Consider the following 17,523-nt stretch of genomic DNA (forward strand, 5'->3'; position numbering starts at 1 on the left):
TCCTCATCCTTCAGGTCTAGTCAATCATTCATGCATTTGGCCACCACCTTTGCAGCCCTGCATTCCACACATTTCCAGGTTAACACCTATCGCACTAAACTGTAATTATTTGTGAACATGCCTGACTCTCCTCCTTGACTGTATCATACTTACTCCATAACCAACCCCACCAGAACAGGGCCTGACATATGACAGGTGCTCAGTGAAACTCAGCCAGGTAAATGAGTAGGACAGGCTATTGGCAGAGAACAGGGCTAGAATATGGGTTTTAAAACAGTATTCTTGCTACTATCCCATTCTGCTATCTCAACTAGTTTCAGCTCAACAGCCATACCCACTGATGTAAGGACACATACTAAATTGCCTTTCCAAAGCAATCTGGTTACCTTTACTGCTTGATACAGTTCTCTTAATTTTCTCCCTTAAAGTCAGGTTATTAGATTTTATTTGTTTCTATCTGTAACTTCTAGCCACATACTCATATCTCTTCCAGTCTGCTGATGCCTAGAAAACCACATAAAAGAACAACACATTTGGGAGAAACAGCAAGGAATTCCTATAGGCAACAAATGAGCTTTTATGGATAGATTTTGAGGCACCAATTTCAGCTACACAAAGTCCTTCTTGGATTCTTTCTATTTTGCTGTTGATACTATTATGGTATAAACATGAACGTTCTAATTACAGTTGTTTGTTTTGCTTTGTTTTGTTTCCACCTTGTGTCCACATGATGGGCAAAGGAGCCTCTCTTTGGCTCTTTCACTTAGTTCACTGAGCTGATTGCCTCCGGTGTTTGTTCTGAGATCTTATAAACATGTCTTTAAAGCGACTGTGGCTGCTTTGCAAATGGAACATTCCAGAATGATTGTGCTTTGGAATAAAGCAAATCTAGGCTTTGATTATAGCAATGGTAGAGGTCAAAGGCCAACATATTTCAGTGAATCTGAATATAATCATCCTACTAAATAATTAGGATATAAGAAATCCTAAGAATACATTAAGTTCACCCTTTGCAGTAGTAGATAAAAACACAACCCAGCTTCAAAGATATCCTCAAGGAAAACACTCCACAAGGTTCCTATTCTTTTCTTCACAACATTTACTGCCAGGCTGCTTTATGTTAAAGTCAACTTAAGCCCCGCCCCCCACCCTTTTCCTCTTGTTCACCAGCTGATCCTATCTCCTGTAAAACATATCTCCATGTATCTAGAACATGGTTACAACGTCTTCCTATTTGATCATACTTGGACATTGCAGGCTTCCCCATCTATTTAGTCTAAAACTATGGCAAATGAAACACAAACCTGTGATTTACCTATTTGGTTAACAGAGAAACACTTTTCATCCACTGTACCACCATTGCTAGTTAGCTTGATACAGTAAGGTATCCAGATGGAGGTAAACGATGAATTAAAGTAACAGCTGTTTTCCCCAGCAGAAACATAATCAGGACATTCTTTCCATTCTTGAGTCCCTTCTTGAGCGTTCCTAAAAGGGAGGGTTAAGAAGATTAATTGTTCCAAAAATCATGTTTATGTCCAAGTAAGTTGCTTGATAGTCTGATTCAATAAATTGGAACACAAATATTTTGTGAAGAGGTATTTTAGCAACACCATTCATGAGATGTATCACATTGGTGGACAATATCATCAGTGTCTAAAGATGGTTATGAGGCTATTTGGTACTTTCGCCTATGGAAAAAGCTTTTGTTTACTGAATGCATATGCTATGCCTGCTCATAAATTGATTCCTATGGTAGGTACTTTATTATCCCTGTTCTATAGATGAAGGTTCTGAGACTTAGGGAATTTTAAAAATGTTCATTAAAACAGTACCGAGAGTCACCCCACAAACTAGAGAATCCCAGAGAACAGTGAAGGTTTAGACCTGGCTGTTTCCCCAGTCTATGGTAGAAGAAACTGAGGAGACAAACTGATGTGTGCTCCAGGCAGAGTGATGCATTATATCCATCACCAACACTGTGCAGTTATAAAGATAAGTAAGATTTGGTCCCCTAATTTCAGGCTAAAAGAAGACTCGGAAACTCCCATCTGAGTAGTTTTTTGGGTCTCTCATATTCATTCCATTGTTATTTAATGAGAATTGATTATGTCTAGAACATGACACCAGACATTATGGGGGATTCATAGATGTTTAAGGAATTCCTCCTGCCTCAGAAGGAAGGAGTAAAAAATGGTATTACAAAGTAATATGGGTATGTGCTCATTGGTAGTGCTCTTTAGATCCCTTAAATGTTCGGAAGAGGGAATGATTGCTCTGGCTCTTCATGGAAGGCTTCAAGATAGAGGTGTGTTTTAAGCATTCTTGAAGGATGGGTAAAAGTTTAATAGATGGCAATATGGCAAGGAAGGGAGGAAACAGAGAGGTTAAAGGGATTAAGGTAAGGAAGTATGGGCCTGACTGTGCTATGGGGAGCAAGAGGCAATGGAATGACGGGAAAATTTTCTTAGAATTGCTACTTGGGTGAGGTAATTCATTATCCCCTATCATTCAGTAGCCTGTTAGTTGAGAAGATACTTTGTAAGTCAAAGGGATATGAAACCATGGAATCTGTGGTTGTGGAAGATGAGGTAGGAATGGCCCTGTGCAGGCAGAGGCACCAGTGGCTCGAAGGCCAGGCTACGGAGGTTTGGGACCATCCCTCTGTGGGATGGGTGCTGGGTAACAGTGGACAACAAGGACACATCAGGCTGTGGGGAAGGCAGGGCCTGGAATGAAGGGATGCAAAGCTGGGAGAAGATGCATATTTCCTTCTTACAGCTATTTCTCAGGCTGGTCTGCTTGGTACTAGGAAAAAACTTGTGTAGTATCAGGGGGTCCTTGAGACAGCTGCTCCTCAGCTGTTGGAAGGAAATTGGAATTAAAATAGCAGAGACTCCAGGGTCTGAGACAGTGAAATGCTGCTTTGATTGAGATTCTTAAAAGTTGCATATGCTGGCCCGGCACAGTGGCTCATGCCTGTAATCCCAGAACTTTGGGAGGCTGAGGGAGGTGGATCATGATGTTAGGAGTTTGAGACCAGCTTGGTCAACATGATGAAACCACATCTCTACTAAATATACAAAAATTAGCTCGGTGTGGTGGCATGTGCCTGTAATTCCAGCTACCCAGTGAACTGAGGCAGAAGAAAAGATAAGGTGTGTTTGTGTGTATGTATGTGTGTCTATATTTAGAGTCAGAAGAAAAATATTTAAAAAATTAAGATTAGGTAGGTGGTTCATTAAATTATAGTATGCTTAATTTGATATTTAATTTCAAACTGAATAAGAGTGCATTAAAGAGAGTAGTTGTAAGAAGATTACCCAGAAAATGAGGCTTTCACACAATAGAGGGGATATCAAATGTATTTAGCATAAGTGATAGTAAAAACGTTAGAAAACTCAAAGTATTAAGATGTTCCAAAGATGTAGATAATGCTTACTAGGTTTGGATTTCTAAAAGGAGATTAGCTCTTTCATGTTTCACAAAATTTCTCAACAGTGGCATGTCAGCACCTTGGCACCCATTAGGACTGTGTAAAAAACTCTGTTTAGATTATCCCAAATCCATGAACTCCACAGGACAAACAAAGCACTTATTTTAAGCATGATGGATCAGGAACAGCTAGTTCAAAACACAACTTCCAACCTCTTTCTTCATGAACCGATATTGAATTTTGTTTTAAATAAATATTTAAAACTTATATTTTAAACTCTTAAATGTAGACAAGAACCCAAATGAGCTCATAAAACAGATACAGTGTCACCTGTCTTCACTGGGTTGAATGTCTCTACAGATGACCAAAATCAATCTATGGAAGTTACCCTCTGCTCTTACTCCCGAAAGTTAAGTGGTTTAGGTTTGCTCCCAGACTATCTTGTGAAATGGAAGGAGTAAGAACCATAGAAAGAGGCTATTATTAAAAATAAGAATAAAGAGCAAACTAAACTTCATTTAGTTTGTCATCTAAAGACAACCAATTGGAAAATAAATAATAAAAATAAAACATCATTTATGTTTTAAGAGCAGCTGTTTTTATGACAGAAAGCTCATGTTTTTGGCTTTAAATTTAACTCTTTTGTTTAAGAAAAATAAAAGTAATAGTGCCCTTTATTCCCACTAATTTTCCACACAATCTTTCATAGAAAATGAAATTTCTGTTAAGACTAGGGTAATTTTTGAAGGGGGTTAAATGGGTATGGAAGAGGTAGGGAATACAGCCTTAAGGACTGAGTGTTCATATGCCCACTTCCTTTAAAAGCACACATTTTTACATGAAAGGAGCTGAGAGAAGAGCAGCTACAACATGCTTTCCAGAGCCTCCTTTTGCCATGCCTGTAATTTGCATTCATCCTGAGTGCCCTGCAAGCTCAGAGACTGAATTTGGCACTATTGCCATCACAGGATGGCAGAGACTATTTTGGGTCAGCTGCCCTAACATGCGGAGGCTGCCTCTTCTGCCAGCTACCTGGCAAGGGGCAGAGCCAGGCATCTGCCTGTAGGGCTATGCCTGAACTGTCCTGTTGACAGTCTGACATGTTCACATTCCGTTGTGCTTTAGATACTCAGGCAAGTAAACGGAAACAACTGCACTTCCCTTCTCTGCTCCTTTCTGCCTTCACTGACTCTGGTTTTGGATAAAATCATCTCATAGTTTTATTTCTGTGTCAGGATGCGAGGCATATTTCTATAGTATCAGGAGTTGCCTAGCAACTGAGTTCTAAATAACAATGACAAGAGTCAGAAAGTGCATTCGTATTGTCCTCTTTGTGAAGTGGGCAATGAGAAGTCGAATTTATTTGTACACTCATTAGGGTATTCCAGTCCTGATCCTCCTAATCCCTCAGTTCTACCCTTCTCAGACAAACTGGGCTGTGGGCTTATAGTAGTTTGGCTAAGATATTCAAAATAGTTATATTTTATAGAAAAAAACACAAAAATCTAATTTTTTAAGTTTGGGTTGGCACTTAATCATGAGGTTGTACTTATTCCCCTGGGACTCCAAACACTACCAGGGCAAAAACTAAGACATCCTTCTGAATATGTCTGAAATTTTCCTTCTACCCAGTCACACCTTCAGCAGCTTCCTTGCTTGTATAGATCCTGGGTTTGAACCAGGGTTGCTTAAATGACTGGGAGGTACATAAGATGCCTGTAGATAGTTATATGGCCCTGATTGATGAGGACAAGGGACATATGTTTATGAAATCTTTGTTCCTTTGGATTTCTCTTTTTGCTAATTTCAAATTTGGTAAATATAGAGGTAGCAAAAAATATTTTCATAAAGTGGACCCAGTTTAAGAGGTTATTCTGCTACTTTTCTCCACAGTTTGGCTAATTTTGCTCATAAAAATTGAGCTGGCTCTCTGAGCTCAAGTATGAAAATCGCACCAAGTCTCCTCTCTTTTTCTTTATTTACAAATAACATAATGAATTCTACACATTTAAAAAATGTTATCAAACATGCTAGCTTCGTGTCTGAATGTATTTATAGAAATCAACTTTGTTTACTGGCCACACTCTCTCTGTGGTGTCAGCCTTAAGGAAACATATAGTATACTTGGTGCCCAAAGACTTCATCTTCACTTCACTTCATCTAAGAGACCTCTCTTACACTGAAAGGTGGGGAAGGTTCTCAAAGTATTTTTCATCTCCAAATTAAGCTGTGGCTCTGTATTAAAATGGCTGTATACCAATAATTACACTAATTATAATAATTTATAGGTATAAATGGTCTTATACCACTTATAGTCATCTTTATAGTCCAGGAACTGGAATTATACATTATAATTATTTAAAATTATCACTATAGTACCAATAATAAGAATACCAGCTACCATTTACTGAGTATTCATTATGTGTTAAGTACTGTGCTAAGTAGTTTTCATCAGTTATCTAAGACAATCCTCACAAGAAGCCATGAGGCAGGTCCATTATCTCCTTTTTGCAAATGAGGAGGCTTAGTTATATACAAACTGGTTAATTTCTCAATATTCCCTGGTGAGAAAGTGCAGAACTACACTGAAGTGCAGGTTTGTTGGCTCTGAGCTCATATCCCTAAGTGCTGGCAGCATCTTCCTTCCCTTTCCCAGCTCCTCTGTGGGATAGACAACATCATCCTCTGACTAATGAACAACTTGAGCCAAGGTTAAAGGGTCCTTACTAACCCTATATCTCGGCTTAGGTCTTCTCTGAGTTGGGTGGAAATGAAGAGATAATGAGGAGTTTAAGCCTAAAATGTAAAAAAAAGTAAAAATATACAGAATAAGAGTAAACAAAAATGAAAATAATACCAGGTGAAGGGGAAGAAATAAACAACTTGGGTGGTACCTATATTGAGAGGTCTTTGTTTCATCCTTCCTCTGCTATTTTAGAGGGTCATTGGTAAAAATGGAAAAGTAATATAGTCTTTTATTAAATATATTTAAGAGACATAGTGTATTATCTGCCTAGAAACCAAGTTGCATGTTTAAAACATACGTCTTTTCAAAAAACACCTATAGTTTTCCACCACAAATAAAGTAAAATTCAAAGCCTTGCCCTTGCCTACAAGCTTTGGCATAGTCTGTCCCTAAGTAACTCTCTGATTCTTTCCCATATCACTATCCTCACTTTCAATCTTGTGCCTTCAGTGCTAGCCTTTATCTTCCCTCAAATATGCCAAGACTGCCTCAGGGACTTTGTACATAATTTCCTCTGCCTAGATAGCCTTTCCCCCAGATATTCATGTGGCCGGTCCCATTTCACTTATGTCTCTGGTCTAGGGCACCACAATAGAGAGGTCTCCTAGGACCTCCCATTTCAATATCACTCAAGCCTCTTACACACACTCTCATCCACATGCACATGGCCATGTGTATCCCTACATACTCTCACCCACACTTTGACACACTCACACACATACACACACTCCCACACACTGCTGATATGCTGCTTTCTGGCTTTATTTTTCTTAATAACCTATATTACTAGCTGACATTTTATTCAATTTTTATTGTCTGTCTCCCTGTGTTGGAAGGAAATCTCCCTGAGACCAGGGATTTTGTCTTTTTGTAATCACTACTATATCTCCAGTGCCTAAAATAGTACTCAGCACATAGGATGGTCTTGATTAATATTTTTTTCAATAAATGAGTGAATGATACTATTACATAAATCACAACAAATCACTTCCATTTCTACACTACATGTGACTCAGTGTACTTTAGTAGGTACATCCATAGAAAGGAAAATCAGAAAGGCATGAGGACAGCACCTTCTAGTATAAAACAGCTGTATGGGTCCTGGGTTCTTTAAACCATGATGAACTGCATCTGTCCAGTGGCATGAAAAAGTCTCTAGCTCAGGTGAACGGCACTTGGTGAATTTAGGCTTCTTAGAAGAATCTGCAGAATGAAAAGAAAAGGCAAGGCATGAAATCAGGTGCGTTATATATGATCCTAATGAGACCCATATTTAAAATGTGTAAAGGAACTACTGGGATGAAGCCAGCATACTCTGTGTCTAGGAGGTGATGTTGATGTCTTCCAGAAAAGTTTTTTTCCTGGGTCATAGTTTTAGAGCCTGTTGCTTGCCAGTGTCAGCCCTTGATCCTAGAGACAAACCGTTTTGTCTTTTATTCCAAGGATTTCTTAAGGTCTATTAAGAAACCAGAGCTAGCAATAAGGATGTGGACACAGGTAGTTCATCTGGAAGATGACTTCTGGAACTAGGAGTGAGTGAATGGGGAGAGTGGGAAGGAAAGGGAGAACAACTAATTTGTGTGTGTTACTGAGCTAGTTATTACAGTGGCTAATGGGGTCCAATCCCACTGAGGCTCCTCTGAGAAGCTGTGTAGAATATACACCACCACTGTTGTGCAGAAAGATGAGAGGTTAGGACATTTACCTGCCACTCCCAATAACCACTGGTTGAAGTGTGCCTCAGCAATGTTCATCTCCATGCAATTCTAGGATGTACCTGCATATGAGCTGAGGGTCTTTGCTGAGGCAGGCACCTGAACACTCAGGTACACAGTGGCCAGATGCATAGTAGCAAATGGACACCATAGATGATTGTGCTGACATCAGGTAGACATGGGGGATGCAGTGTGGGAACCATAGCATTTACTACAGGGCCATTTTTCTTTTTATGATTTTTGATCCCTATCTTCCCTCATTCACAGCCTTATGTATTTCATTCCTTTGAATAACTTACTCTTAATCAAAAGAATATGGCAGCATGGAGTAGATGTCAGTTCTATGATTAGGTTATAAAAGATTGAGACTTCTTTCTAACCAGCAGACTGACCCTCTTGCTGGCTTTGATGAAGTAAGCTGCTGTGTGGTGAGACCCATACAGCACAGAACTAAGGGTGGCCACTGGCCAACACCCAGCAAGAAGCAGAGGCCCTCAGCATAAAAACCCTTGAGGAACTGAATCTTGCCAACAACCATGTAAATGAACATGGGAGCCAATCCTTCCCTATCCAGCTTTCAGATGAGACCACAGCTCTAGCTGACACTTTGATTGCAGCCTTATGGGAGAGCCTGAAGCACAGGACAAAGCTGGTGGATTAACTTGGAAAAAAGGGCAAGAGGTAATTATCTTTACTAAACATTTGAATGCTGTTAACATAGAGTAAATGAATCTAATATATCAGAACTTGAAAGCAGTGCCCAAGAATGACATAAGCCACTTTTCTTAGTAAATGGAATTTATCACAGTGAGTGTGAGAAAGTGGACACAAAAAGAAATATATTGTGGCTGGCTGCTTAGTTCCTCCTTAATGACCTCTTGTCCCATCTAGTACCATTGTGCCATTCTGGCTGAAGCATTCCTAAAGTCCAACTCCTTAGTGTCATCTTAAGGCATTCTGAGAGGAACTGCCATAATCGTAAAATGAGCACCTTTTTCACTATGTCTAAAAATGCTATTAGAACCTTACTATTTTGTTTCACTATGAAGACAAAAAATGATTACCATAGCCTCTCAGGTCTTCTCTGATAAGTAAGGAACAGAAAATCATTTCTGAACTAGTAATATTTCTTGCTTTCTTATTATTTTTAAAGGTTAAACCTAAAGACAGTGTAATTCAAAATCCATTTATAGCACCTCTGAAAGGAATTTTGCAATTAAGGGAGCTTATCTTTGTCCCTAAAAGAATTATTACTAAGGGCAATGAGTTAAGTTGGAATACTCATTTTGGTTAGTGATAATGCTGATGAAATATTAGCAATAATCCTGCTTGGCACTCAAAAATCTAGGCAACAGATTTGGGATTCATTTTCATTTCTTCTTTGGAGACTTAATTTTGAAAATAAGGATTTTGATTTGTAGTGATATCTTTAGTTAATATTACTATGTCCTATCATGTTACGTACTACATCATATTGAACACTTTGCACATATGATCTCATTTAACACCGACCACTGTAGAAAGTGGGTCTTATTTCAATGTAGAAATGGGTAAAGCTAGAGGGGAGATAAGTGAGTTTCCCATTTTTACAAAGGTAGCATAGATGGGATTAAAACACAGGTCCGTGTGATTTCAAGCTAATCTCTTTGCACTAGCAAAAAATAGTAGCTATTTTGTTCCCCAATCTCTCTTGCTTCTCAAAAAATTCCTACAAGAGAAATGTTGAGCTCACACATTCCCTTAAACAACACTCAGAAATTAGTAACCTGGCATGTCCCAAAAGCAACAATTCCCAACTGTAACTGCACATTGGAATCAACGGAGGAGCTTAAAAAGTACTGATGCCTTAGTCTGCTCCCAGAGATTTGAATCAACTGTGATTTTTTTAAAGTTCCCCAGGTGCTTGCAAAGCATAGCCCATTTTGAGAACCACTACTGTAGAGAAATAAAGTTAGATGTAAGACTGAGAAAGTGGCTTTCCATATTGTTAGATTCCATGATCAATTCTAGCAGAGATGTATCAGGAGTGAACATGTGGTATGAACTCCCAAGAGTGTAGTTCAGGAGGGCATGTGGAGGATATGATGAATATTGTCACTTTAGAAGAGTACAATGATGTTTTATAATGAATGCTTGAAGAGCTAAGATATTTTAACTATGTGTGCAAAGTAGTACATCCAACTGATACTTTTGCCTAAACTGATAGACTATCAACTGGCAATAAGAATTAATTAATTAAGAAGTTGTGGCCTGGATCATCATGGCAGATAGGAGGCAGGACTAGATTGTAGCTCTGGACAGAGCAGCATGTGGTGGCTTGCATTGTTAATTTAAGCTCTGGATTGACCGTAAGACCAAACCAGTAATCCTGAGAGGATCCACAGACACTCTCAAGGAAGTGGACTGCTCCTGTAGGACTTGGGAGACACCCCAAATACTGTGAGTACCCCAACTGTGGAAGTGGGAAAGAGACCCTCTGCTGAACACACACCCCCACTGGAGAAACTGAAGGTGTGTTTGTGGCAGAAGTTTTCAATCTTACCTGAAGCTAAGTCAGTTTAGAGAGCTGAGCAAAATACAGAAGTAGAAGCAGCAGAAAGGTCCTAGGAGCTCAGTGGGTCCCCAAGAAGCCCCCTCTGGTCTGGTACCATGGAGATCCATAGAGAAGGTGGCAAGAGAAGCAGGGAATAGGGGTGGGATTCCCATTTACCCAGGGGGTAAAACTCCACAGGGAGAAGAAAATCTCTAGCTGAACTTTGTAACAATTTGAATGGGGCAGGAAGCCTCCTGACCAGAACTTGGGAGAGGGCACAAAGCTAGTGTGCAGATTCCACAAATAGTGGAAGAACCAAGCCCGTTCTTTTGCAGCTGGGAGGCAGGTAGCCTGGGGCAAGTTTTCAAACCCATCTTGCCCACTACCTGGAAATAGACTTGGGGCTGTCATGTGGGGCATGGTGGGAGTGAGACCGGCCCTTTGGTTTGCTTGGGAGGTGGGTGAGGTCTGTGATTTCTGGCTTTCTCTCACTTCCCTGACAACCTTCATGACTCGGCAGAGGCAAATATAATCCTCCTAGGTACATAGCACCAGTGACCTGGGAATCCCACCCCCATTCCCTACAGCACCCCCATTCCCTACAGCAGCCCCAGCAAGACCTACCCAAGGAAAGTCTGAGCTCAACCACACCTAGCCCTGCCGCCACCTGATGGTCCTTCCCTATCTACCTGGTAGCTGAAAACAAAGAGTATATAATCTTGGGAGTTATAAAGCCCCACCCACCACCTGTTCCTCTCCATACTACCACAGTCGATGCTATTTGGAAAGTGCCACCTCTTGGCAGGAGGCCAACCAGCACAAAATGGAGCATTAAGCCACCAAAGCTAAATTCCTTTGCACTCCACCCCACCACCATCCCACTGGAACAGGCACTGGTATCCACGGCTGAGAGACCTGTAGATTGTTCACATCACAGGACTCTGTGCAGACAACCCCCAGTATTAGCCCGGAGCTGGGTAGACTCACTGGGTCCCTAGACCCAGAAAAGAGACAACAATCACAGCAGTTCCGCTCACAGGAGGCCATATCCACAGGAAAAGGAGAAGAGTACTACATCAAGGGAGCACCCTGTGGGAAAAGAATCTGAACAACAGCATTCAGCCCTAGACCTTCCCTCTGACAGAGCCTACCCAAATGAGAAGGAGCCAGGAAACCAACCCTGGTAATATGACAAAACAAGGCTCTTTTACATACCTCCAAAAATCACATTAATCCACTAGCAATAGATTCAAACAAACAAACAAACAAAAATCCCTGATTTACCTGAAAAAAAATTCAGGAGGTTAGTTATTAAGCTAATCAGGGAAGCATCAGAGAAAGGTGAATCCCAATGCAAGGAAATAAAAAAAAACAATGTAAGAAGTGAAAGGAGAAATATCCAAAAAAAAAAATAGATAGCTAAAAAAATCACACAAAAATTCAGAAAACTTTGTATACACTTAAAGAAATGTGAAATGCTCTGGAAAGTCTCAGTAATAGACTTGAACAAGTAGAAGAAAGAAATTCAGAGATTGAAGACAAGGTCTTCAAATTAATGCAATCCAACAAAGACAAAGAACGAAGAATAAGAAAATATGAACAAAGCCTCCCAAAAGTCTCGAATTGTTTTTTTTTTTTTTTTTTTTTTTTTTTTTGAGATGGAGTTTCGCTCTTGTTACCCAGGCTGGAGTTCAATGACGCGATCTCGGCTCACCGCAACCTCTGCCTCCTGGATTCAGGCAATTCTCCTGCCTCAGCCTCCTGAGTAGCTGGGATTACAGGCACGCACCACCGTGCCCAGGTAATTTTTTTGCATTTTTAGTAGAGACGGGGTTTCGCCATGTTGACCAGGATGGTCTCGATCTGTTGACCTCGTGATCCACCCTCCTCGGCCTCCCAAAGTGCTGGGATTACAGCCTTGAGCCACTGCGCCCAGCCTTCGAATTGTCTTAAACGACTGAACATAAGAATAATTGGTGTTCCTGAGGAAGAAGAGAATTCAAAAGCTTGGAAAACATATTTGGGAAAAGAATCGAGGAAAACTTCTCTGGCCTTGCTACAGACCTAGACATCCAAATATAAGAAGCACAAAGAACACCTGAGCAGTTCATCACAAAAAAAGTCATTGCCTGGGTACGTGGTCATCAGGTTACCAAAAGTTAAGATGAAGATAAGAATCTTAAGAGCTGTAAGATAGAACCACAAGATACCTTATAAAGGAAAACCTGTCAGATTAACAGCAGATTTTGGTTGAGTGCGGTGGCTCACGCATGTAATGACAGCACTTTGGGAGGCCAAGACGGGTGGGTCATGAGGTCAAGAGATCGAGACCATTCCAGTCAACATGGTGAAACCCTGACTCTACTAAAAATACAAAAATTAGCTGGGTGTGGTGGCACGTGCCTATAGTCCCAGCTACTTGGGAGGCTGAGGCAGGAGAACTGCTTGAACCAGGGAAGTGAAGGTTGTGGTGAGCTGAGATCACACCATTGCACTCCAGCCTGGGCAGCAAGAGTGAAACACTGTCTCAAAAAAAAAAAAAAAAAAAAAAAAAAAAAAAAAAATTAACAGCACATTTCTCAGCAGAAACACTACAAGCTAGAAGGGACTGGGGCCCTATCTTCAGCTTCCTCAAACAAAACAATTATCAGCCAAGAATTTTGTATCTTGGCTAATAATCGAGGAAAACTTCTCTGGCATCATATATGAAGTGAAACTAAGCATCATATATGAAGGAAAGATACAGTTGTTTTCAGACAAACAAATGCTGAGAGAATTTGCCATTACCAAGTCATCATTACAAGAAATGCTAAAAGGAGCTCTAAATCTGGAAACAAATCCTGGAAACACATCAAAACAGAACCTCTACCTCTTTAAAGCATAAATCACGCAGTACCTATAAAACAAAAATACAAGTTAAAAACAAAAAATAACAACAACAAAAACAAAGTACACAGGCAGCAAAGAGCATGATGAATGTAATGGTACCTCACATTTCAATACTAACATTGAGTGTAAATGGCCTAAATGCTCCACTTAAAAGATACAGAACAGCTGAATGAATTAAAAACTCACCACCAACAAACTCTCTGCTGTCTTCAGGAGACTCATCTAACACAGAAGTAAACTTAAAGTAAAGGGGTGCAAAAGCGTTTCATACAAATGGACACCAAAAGTAAGCAGGGGTACTCTTATATCAGACAAACTTTAAAGCAACAGCAGTTAAAAGAGAAAAAGAGGGACATTATATGATGGTAAAAGGTCTTGCCCAACAGGAAAATATCATAATTGTAAACATATATGCACCTAACAATGGAGCACCCAAACTTATAAAACAATTACTAATAGTCTTAAGAAATGAGATAGAAGCAACATAGTAATAGTGGGGGACTTCAATACTTCACTGTCAGCACTAGACAGGTCATCAAGACAGAAAGTCAAGGAAAAAAATCAGTGCATTTAAACTATACCCTGGAACAAATGAACTTAACAGATATACATGAAACATTTCATCCAACAACCATAGAATATACTTTCTATTCAATGGTACATGAAACTTTCTTCAAGATAGGCCTATAAACAAGCAGCAATCTTTCTTCAAGATAGGCCTATAAACAAGCCTATGTGATAGGCCATAAAACAAGCATCAACAAATTTAAGTATATTGAAATTATATCAAGCACTCTCTCAGACCACGGTGGAATAAAACTGGAAATCAACTCTAAAAGGGACCTTCAAAACCAGGAAAATACATGGAAATTAAATAACTTGCTCCAATAACCATTGGTCAAAAAAGGAACTCAAGATGGAATTTAAAAAAATTTCAAACTGAAGGACAATAATGACACAACCTACCAAAACCTCTGGGGTACAGCAAAGGTGGTATTAAGAGGAAAATTCATAGCTGGAAATGCCTATGTCAAAAAGACTGAAAGAGCACAAACTGACATTCTAAGGTCACACCTTAAGGAACTAAAGAATAAGAACAATCCAAACCCAAACCCAGAAGAAGAAAATAAATAGTCAAGATCAGAACAGAACTAAAGGAAACTGAAACAAAAATATACAAAAGATAAATGAAACAAAAAGCTGATTAATTAAAAAGATGAATAAAATTGATAGATCATTAGTAAGATTAACCAAGAAAAGAAGAGAGGAAATCCAAATAACCTCACTAAGAAATGAAACAGAAGATATTTCAACTCACGTACTGAAATACAAAAGATTATTCAAGGGTATTATGAATGCCTTTATGCACATAAACTAGAAAACCTAGAAGAGATGGATAAATTTTTGGAAAAATACAACCCTCTTACCTTAAATCAGGAAGAATTAGATACCTTGAACTGACCAGTAGCAAGCAGCAGGATTGGAGTAGAAACAAAAGAATTACCACCACCAACAAAAACACCAGGACAAGATGGATTTGCACCAGAATTCTACCAGACATTCAAAGAATTGGTGCCAATACTTTTGACACTATTCCACAAGATAGAGAAGGAAGGAGGCCTCCTAATTCATTCTATAAAGCCAGCATCACCCTAATACCAAAACCAGGGAAGGACATAACCAAAATAGAAAATTACAGACTGATATCCTTGATGAACAGAGATGCTAAAATCCTTAACAAAATACTAGCTAACCAAATCCAACAACATTTCAAAAGGATAATCCACCATTATCAAGTGGGTTTCATACCAGGGATGCAGGGATGGTTTAACATATGCAAGTCAATAAATGTGATATGCCACATAAACAGAATTAAAAACAAAAATCATATGATCATCTCAATAGATGCTGAAAAAGCATTCGACAAAATCCAGCATCCCTTTATGATTAAAACTCTTAGCAAAATCAGTGTACAAGGGACATACCCTAATGTAGTAAAAGCCATCTATGACAAACCCACAGCCAACATACTACTGAATGGGGAAAAGTTGAAAGCATTCCCTCTGAGAACTGGAACAAGACAAGGATGCCCACTTCCACCACTCCTCTTCGAGATAATACTGGTAGTCCTAGCCAGAGCAATCAGACAAGAGAAAGAAATAAAGGGCATTTGAATTGGTAAATAGGAAGTCAAATTGTCACTGTTTGCTGCTGATATGAACGTTTACCTTGAAAACCTTAAAGACTCCTCCAGAAAGCTCCTAGAACTGATAAAAAAATATTCAGCAAAGTTTCTGGATTCAAGATTAATGTACACAAATCAGTGGCTCTTCTATACACCTACAGTGACTACAGACAATCAGATCAAGAACTCAACCTCTTTTACAATTGCTGCAACAAACAAATAAACAAACTGACAAAACTTAGGAATATACCTAACAAAAGAGTCGAAAGACCTTGACAAGAAAAACTACAAAACACTACTGAAACAAATCATAGATGATACAAACAAATGGAAACACATCCCATGCTCATAGATGGGTAGAACCAATATTGTGAAAATGACCATACTGCCAAAAGCAATCAACAAATTCAATGCAATCCCATCAAAATACCATCATCATTCTTTACAGAATTAGAAAAAAAAATTCTAAAATTCATATGGAACCAAAAAGGGCCCACATAGCCAAAGCAAGACTAAGCAAAAAGAACAAATCTAGAGGAATCACACTGCCTGGTTTCAAACTATAGTGTAAGGCCATAGTCACCAAAACAGCATGGCACTGGAATAAAAATGGGCACATAGACGATCAATGAAACAGAATAGAGAACCTGGAAATAAATCCAAATGCATACAGCCAACTGATCTTCAACAAAGCAAACAAAAACATAAAGTGGCAAAAGGACACCCTTTTCAACAAATGGTGCTGGAATAATTGGCTAGCCACGTGTAGGAGAATTAAACTGGATCCTCATCTCACCATATACAATAATCAACTCAAGATGGATTAAGAACTTAAACCTAAGACTTGAAACTATAAAAATTCTATAGGATAACACTGAAAAAACCCTTCTAGACATTGGCATAGGCAAGGATTTCTTTACCAAGAACCCAAAAGCAAATGCAAGAAAAACAAAGATGAATAGCTGGGACCTAATTAAACTAAAGAACTTTCTTGGCAAAAGGAACAGTCAGCAGAATAAACAAACAACCCATAGAGTGGGAGAAAATCTTCACAATCTATACATCTGACAAAAAACTAATATTTGGAATGTACAACAAAAACAAAACAGTGACAAAGAAAACAAATAATCCCTTTAAAAAGTAGACTAAAGACATGAATAGACACATCTCAAAAGAAAATATACAAATGGCCAAAAAACATGAAAAAATGTTCAGGGAACATCACTAATGATCAGGGAAATGCAAATCAAAACCATAATGTGACACCACCTTACTCCTGCAAGAATGGCCATAATCAAAAAATCAAAAAACAGTAGATCAACATCTGCATGGCTTGCATAGAGTGATCAGGGAGCACTTCTACACTGCTGGCAAGAATGTAAACTAGTACAGACCCTATGGAAAACAGTGTGGAAATTCCTAAAAGAACTACAAGTAGAACTACGATTTCATCCAGGAATCACACTACTGGGTATCTACCCAGAGGAAAAGAAGTTATTATTCAAAAAGATACTTGCACACACATGTTTATAGCAGTACAATTCACAACTGCCAAACTGTGGAACCAATCCAAATGCCCATCAACTGAATGGATAAAGAAATTGTAATATATTTATATATACAATGCAATACTACTCAGCCATAAAAAGGAATGAATTAATGGCATTTGCAGTGACCTGGATGAGATTGGAGACTATTATTTTTGAACTCCCGACCTCAGGTGATCCACCCACCTTGGCCTCCAAAGCACTTGGATTACAGGTGTGAGCCACCGCACCCGGCCTTGGAGACTATTATTCTAAATGAAGAAACTCAGGAATGGAAAAGCAAACATTGTATGTTCTCACTGATATGTGGAAGCTAAGCTATGAGTACACAAATGCATAAGAATGATACAATAGATTTCGGGGACTTGGGGAGAAGAGTGGGAGGGTGGCGAGGGATAAAAGACTATAAATATGGTGCAGTGTTTGCTGCTCGGGTGATGGGTGCACCAAACTCTCACAAATCACTGCTAAA

At 39.2% G+C, this 17,523-nt stretch overlaps 1 protein-coding gene across 4 annotated transcripts in view; it reads right to left on the reverse strand.

Annotated features, from left to right (window-relative positions):
• Nucleotides 1–17,523, reverse strand: part of GHR (growth hormone receptor) — a 344,216-nt gene that overhangs the window by 44,009 nt on the left and 282,684 nt on the right. For all 4 annotated transcript variants that reach the window (XM_008992116.5, XM_035291616.3, XM_054252271.2 and 1 more), the window contains 2 exons: nt 7,256–7,385; nt 1,316–1,488 (listed from right to left, as the gene is read on the reverse strand). In XM_008992116.5, the coding sequence (XP_008990364.4) occupies nt 1,316–1,488; nt 7,256–7,385 (303 nt within the window). The remainder of the gene's footprint in view (nt 1–1,315; nt 1,489–7,255; nt 7,386–17,523) is intronic.

Source organism: Callithrix jacchus, chromosome 2 (assembly GCF_049354715.1).
Source record: "Callithrix jacchus isolate 240 chromosome 2, calJac240_pri, whole genome shotgun sequence".
Lineage (NCBI taxonomy): Eukaryota > Metazoa > Chordata > Mammalia > Primates > Cebidae > Callithrix > Callithrix jacchus.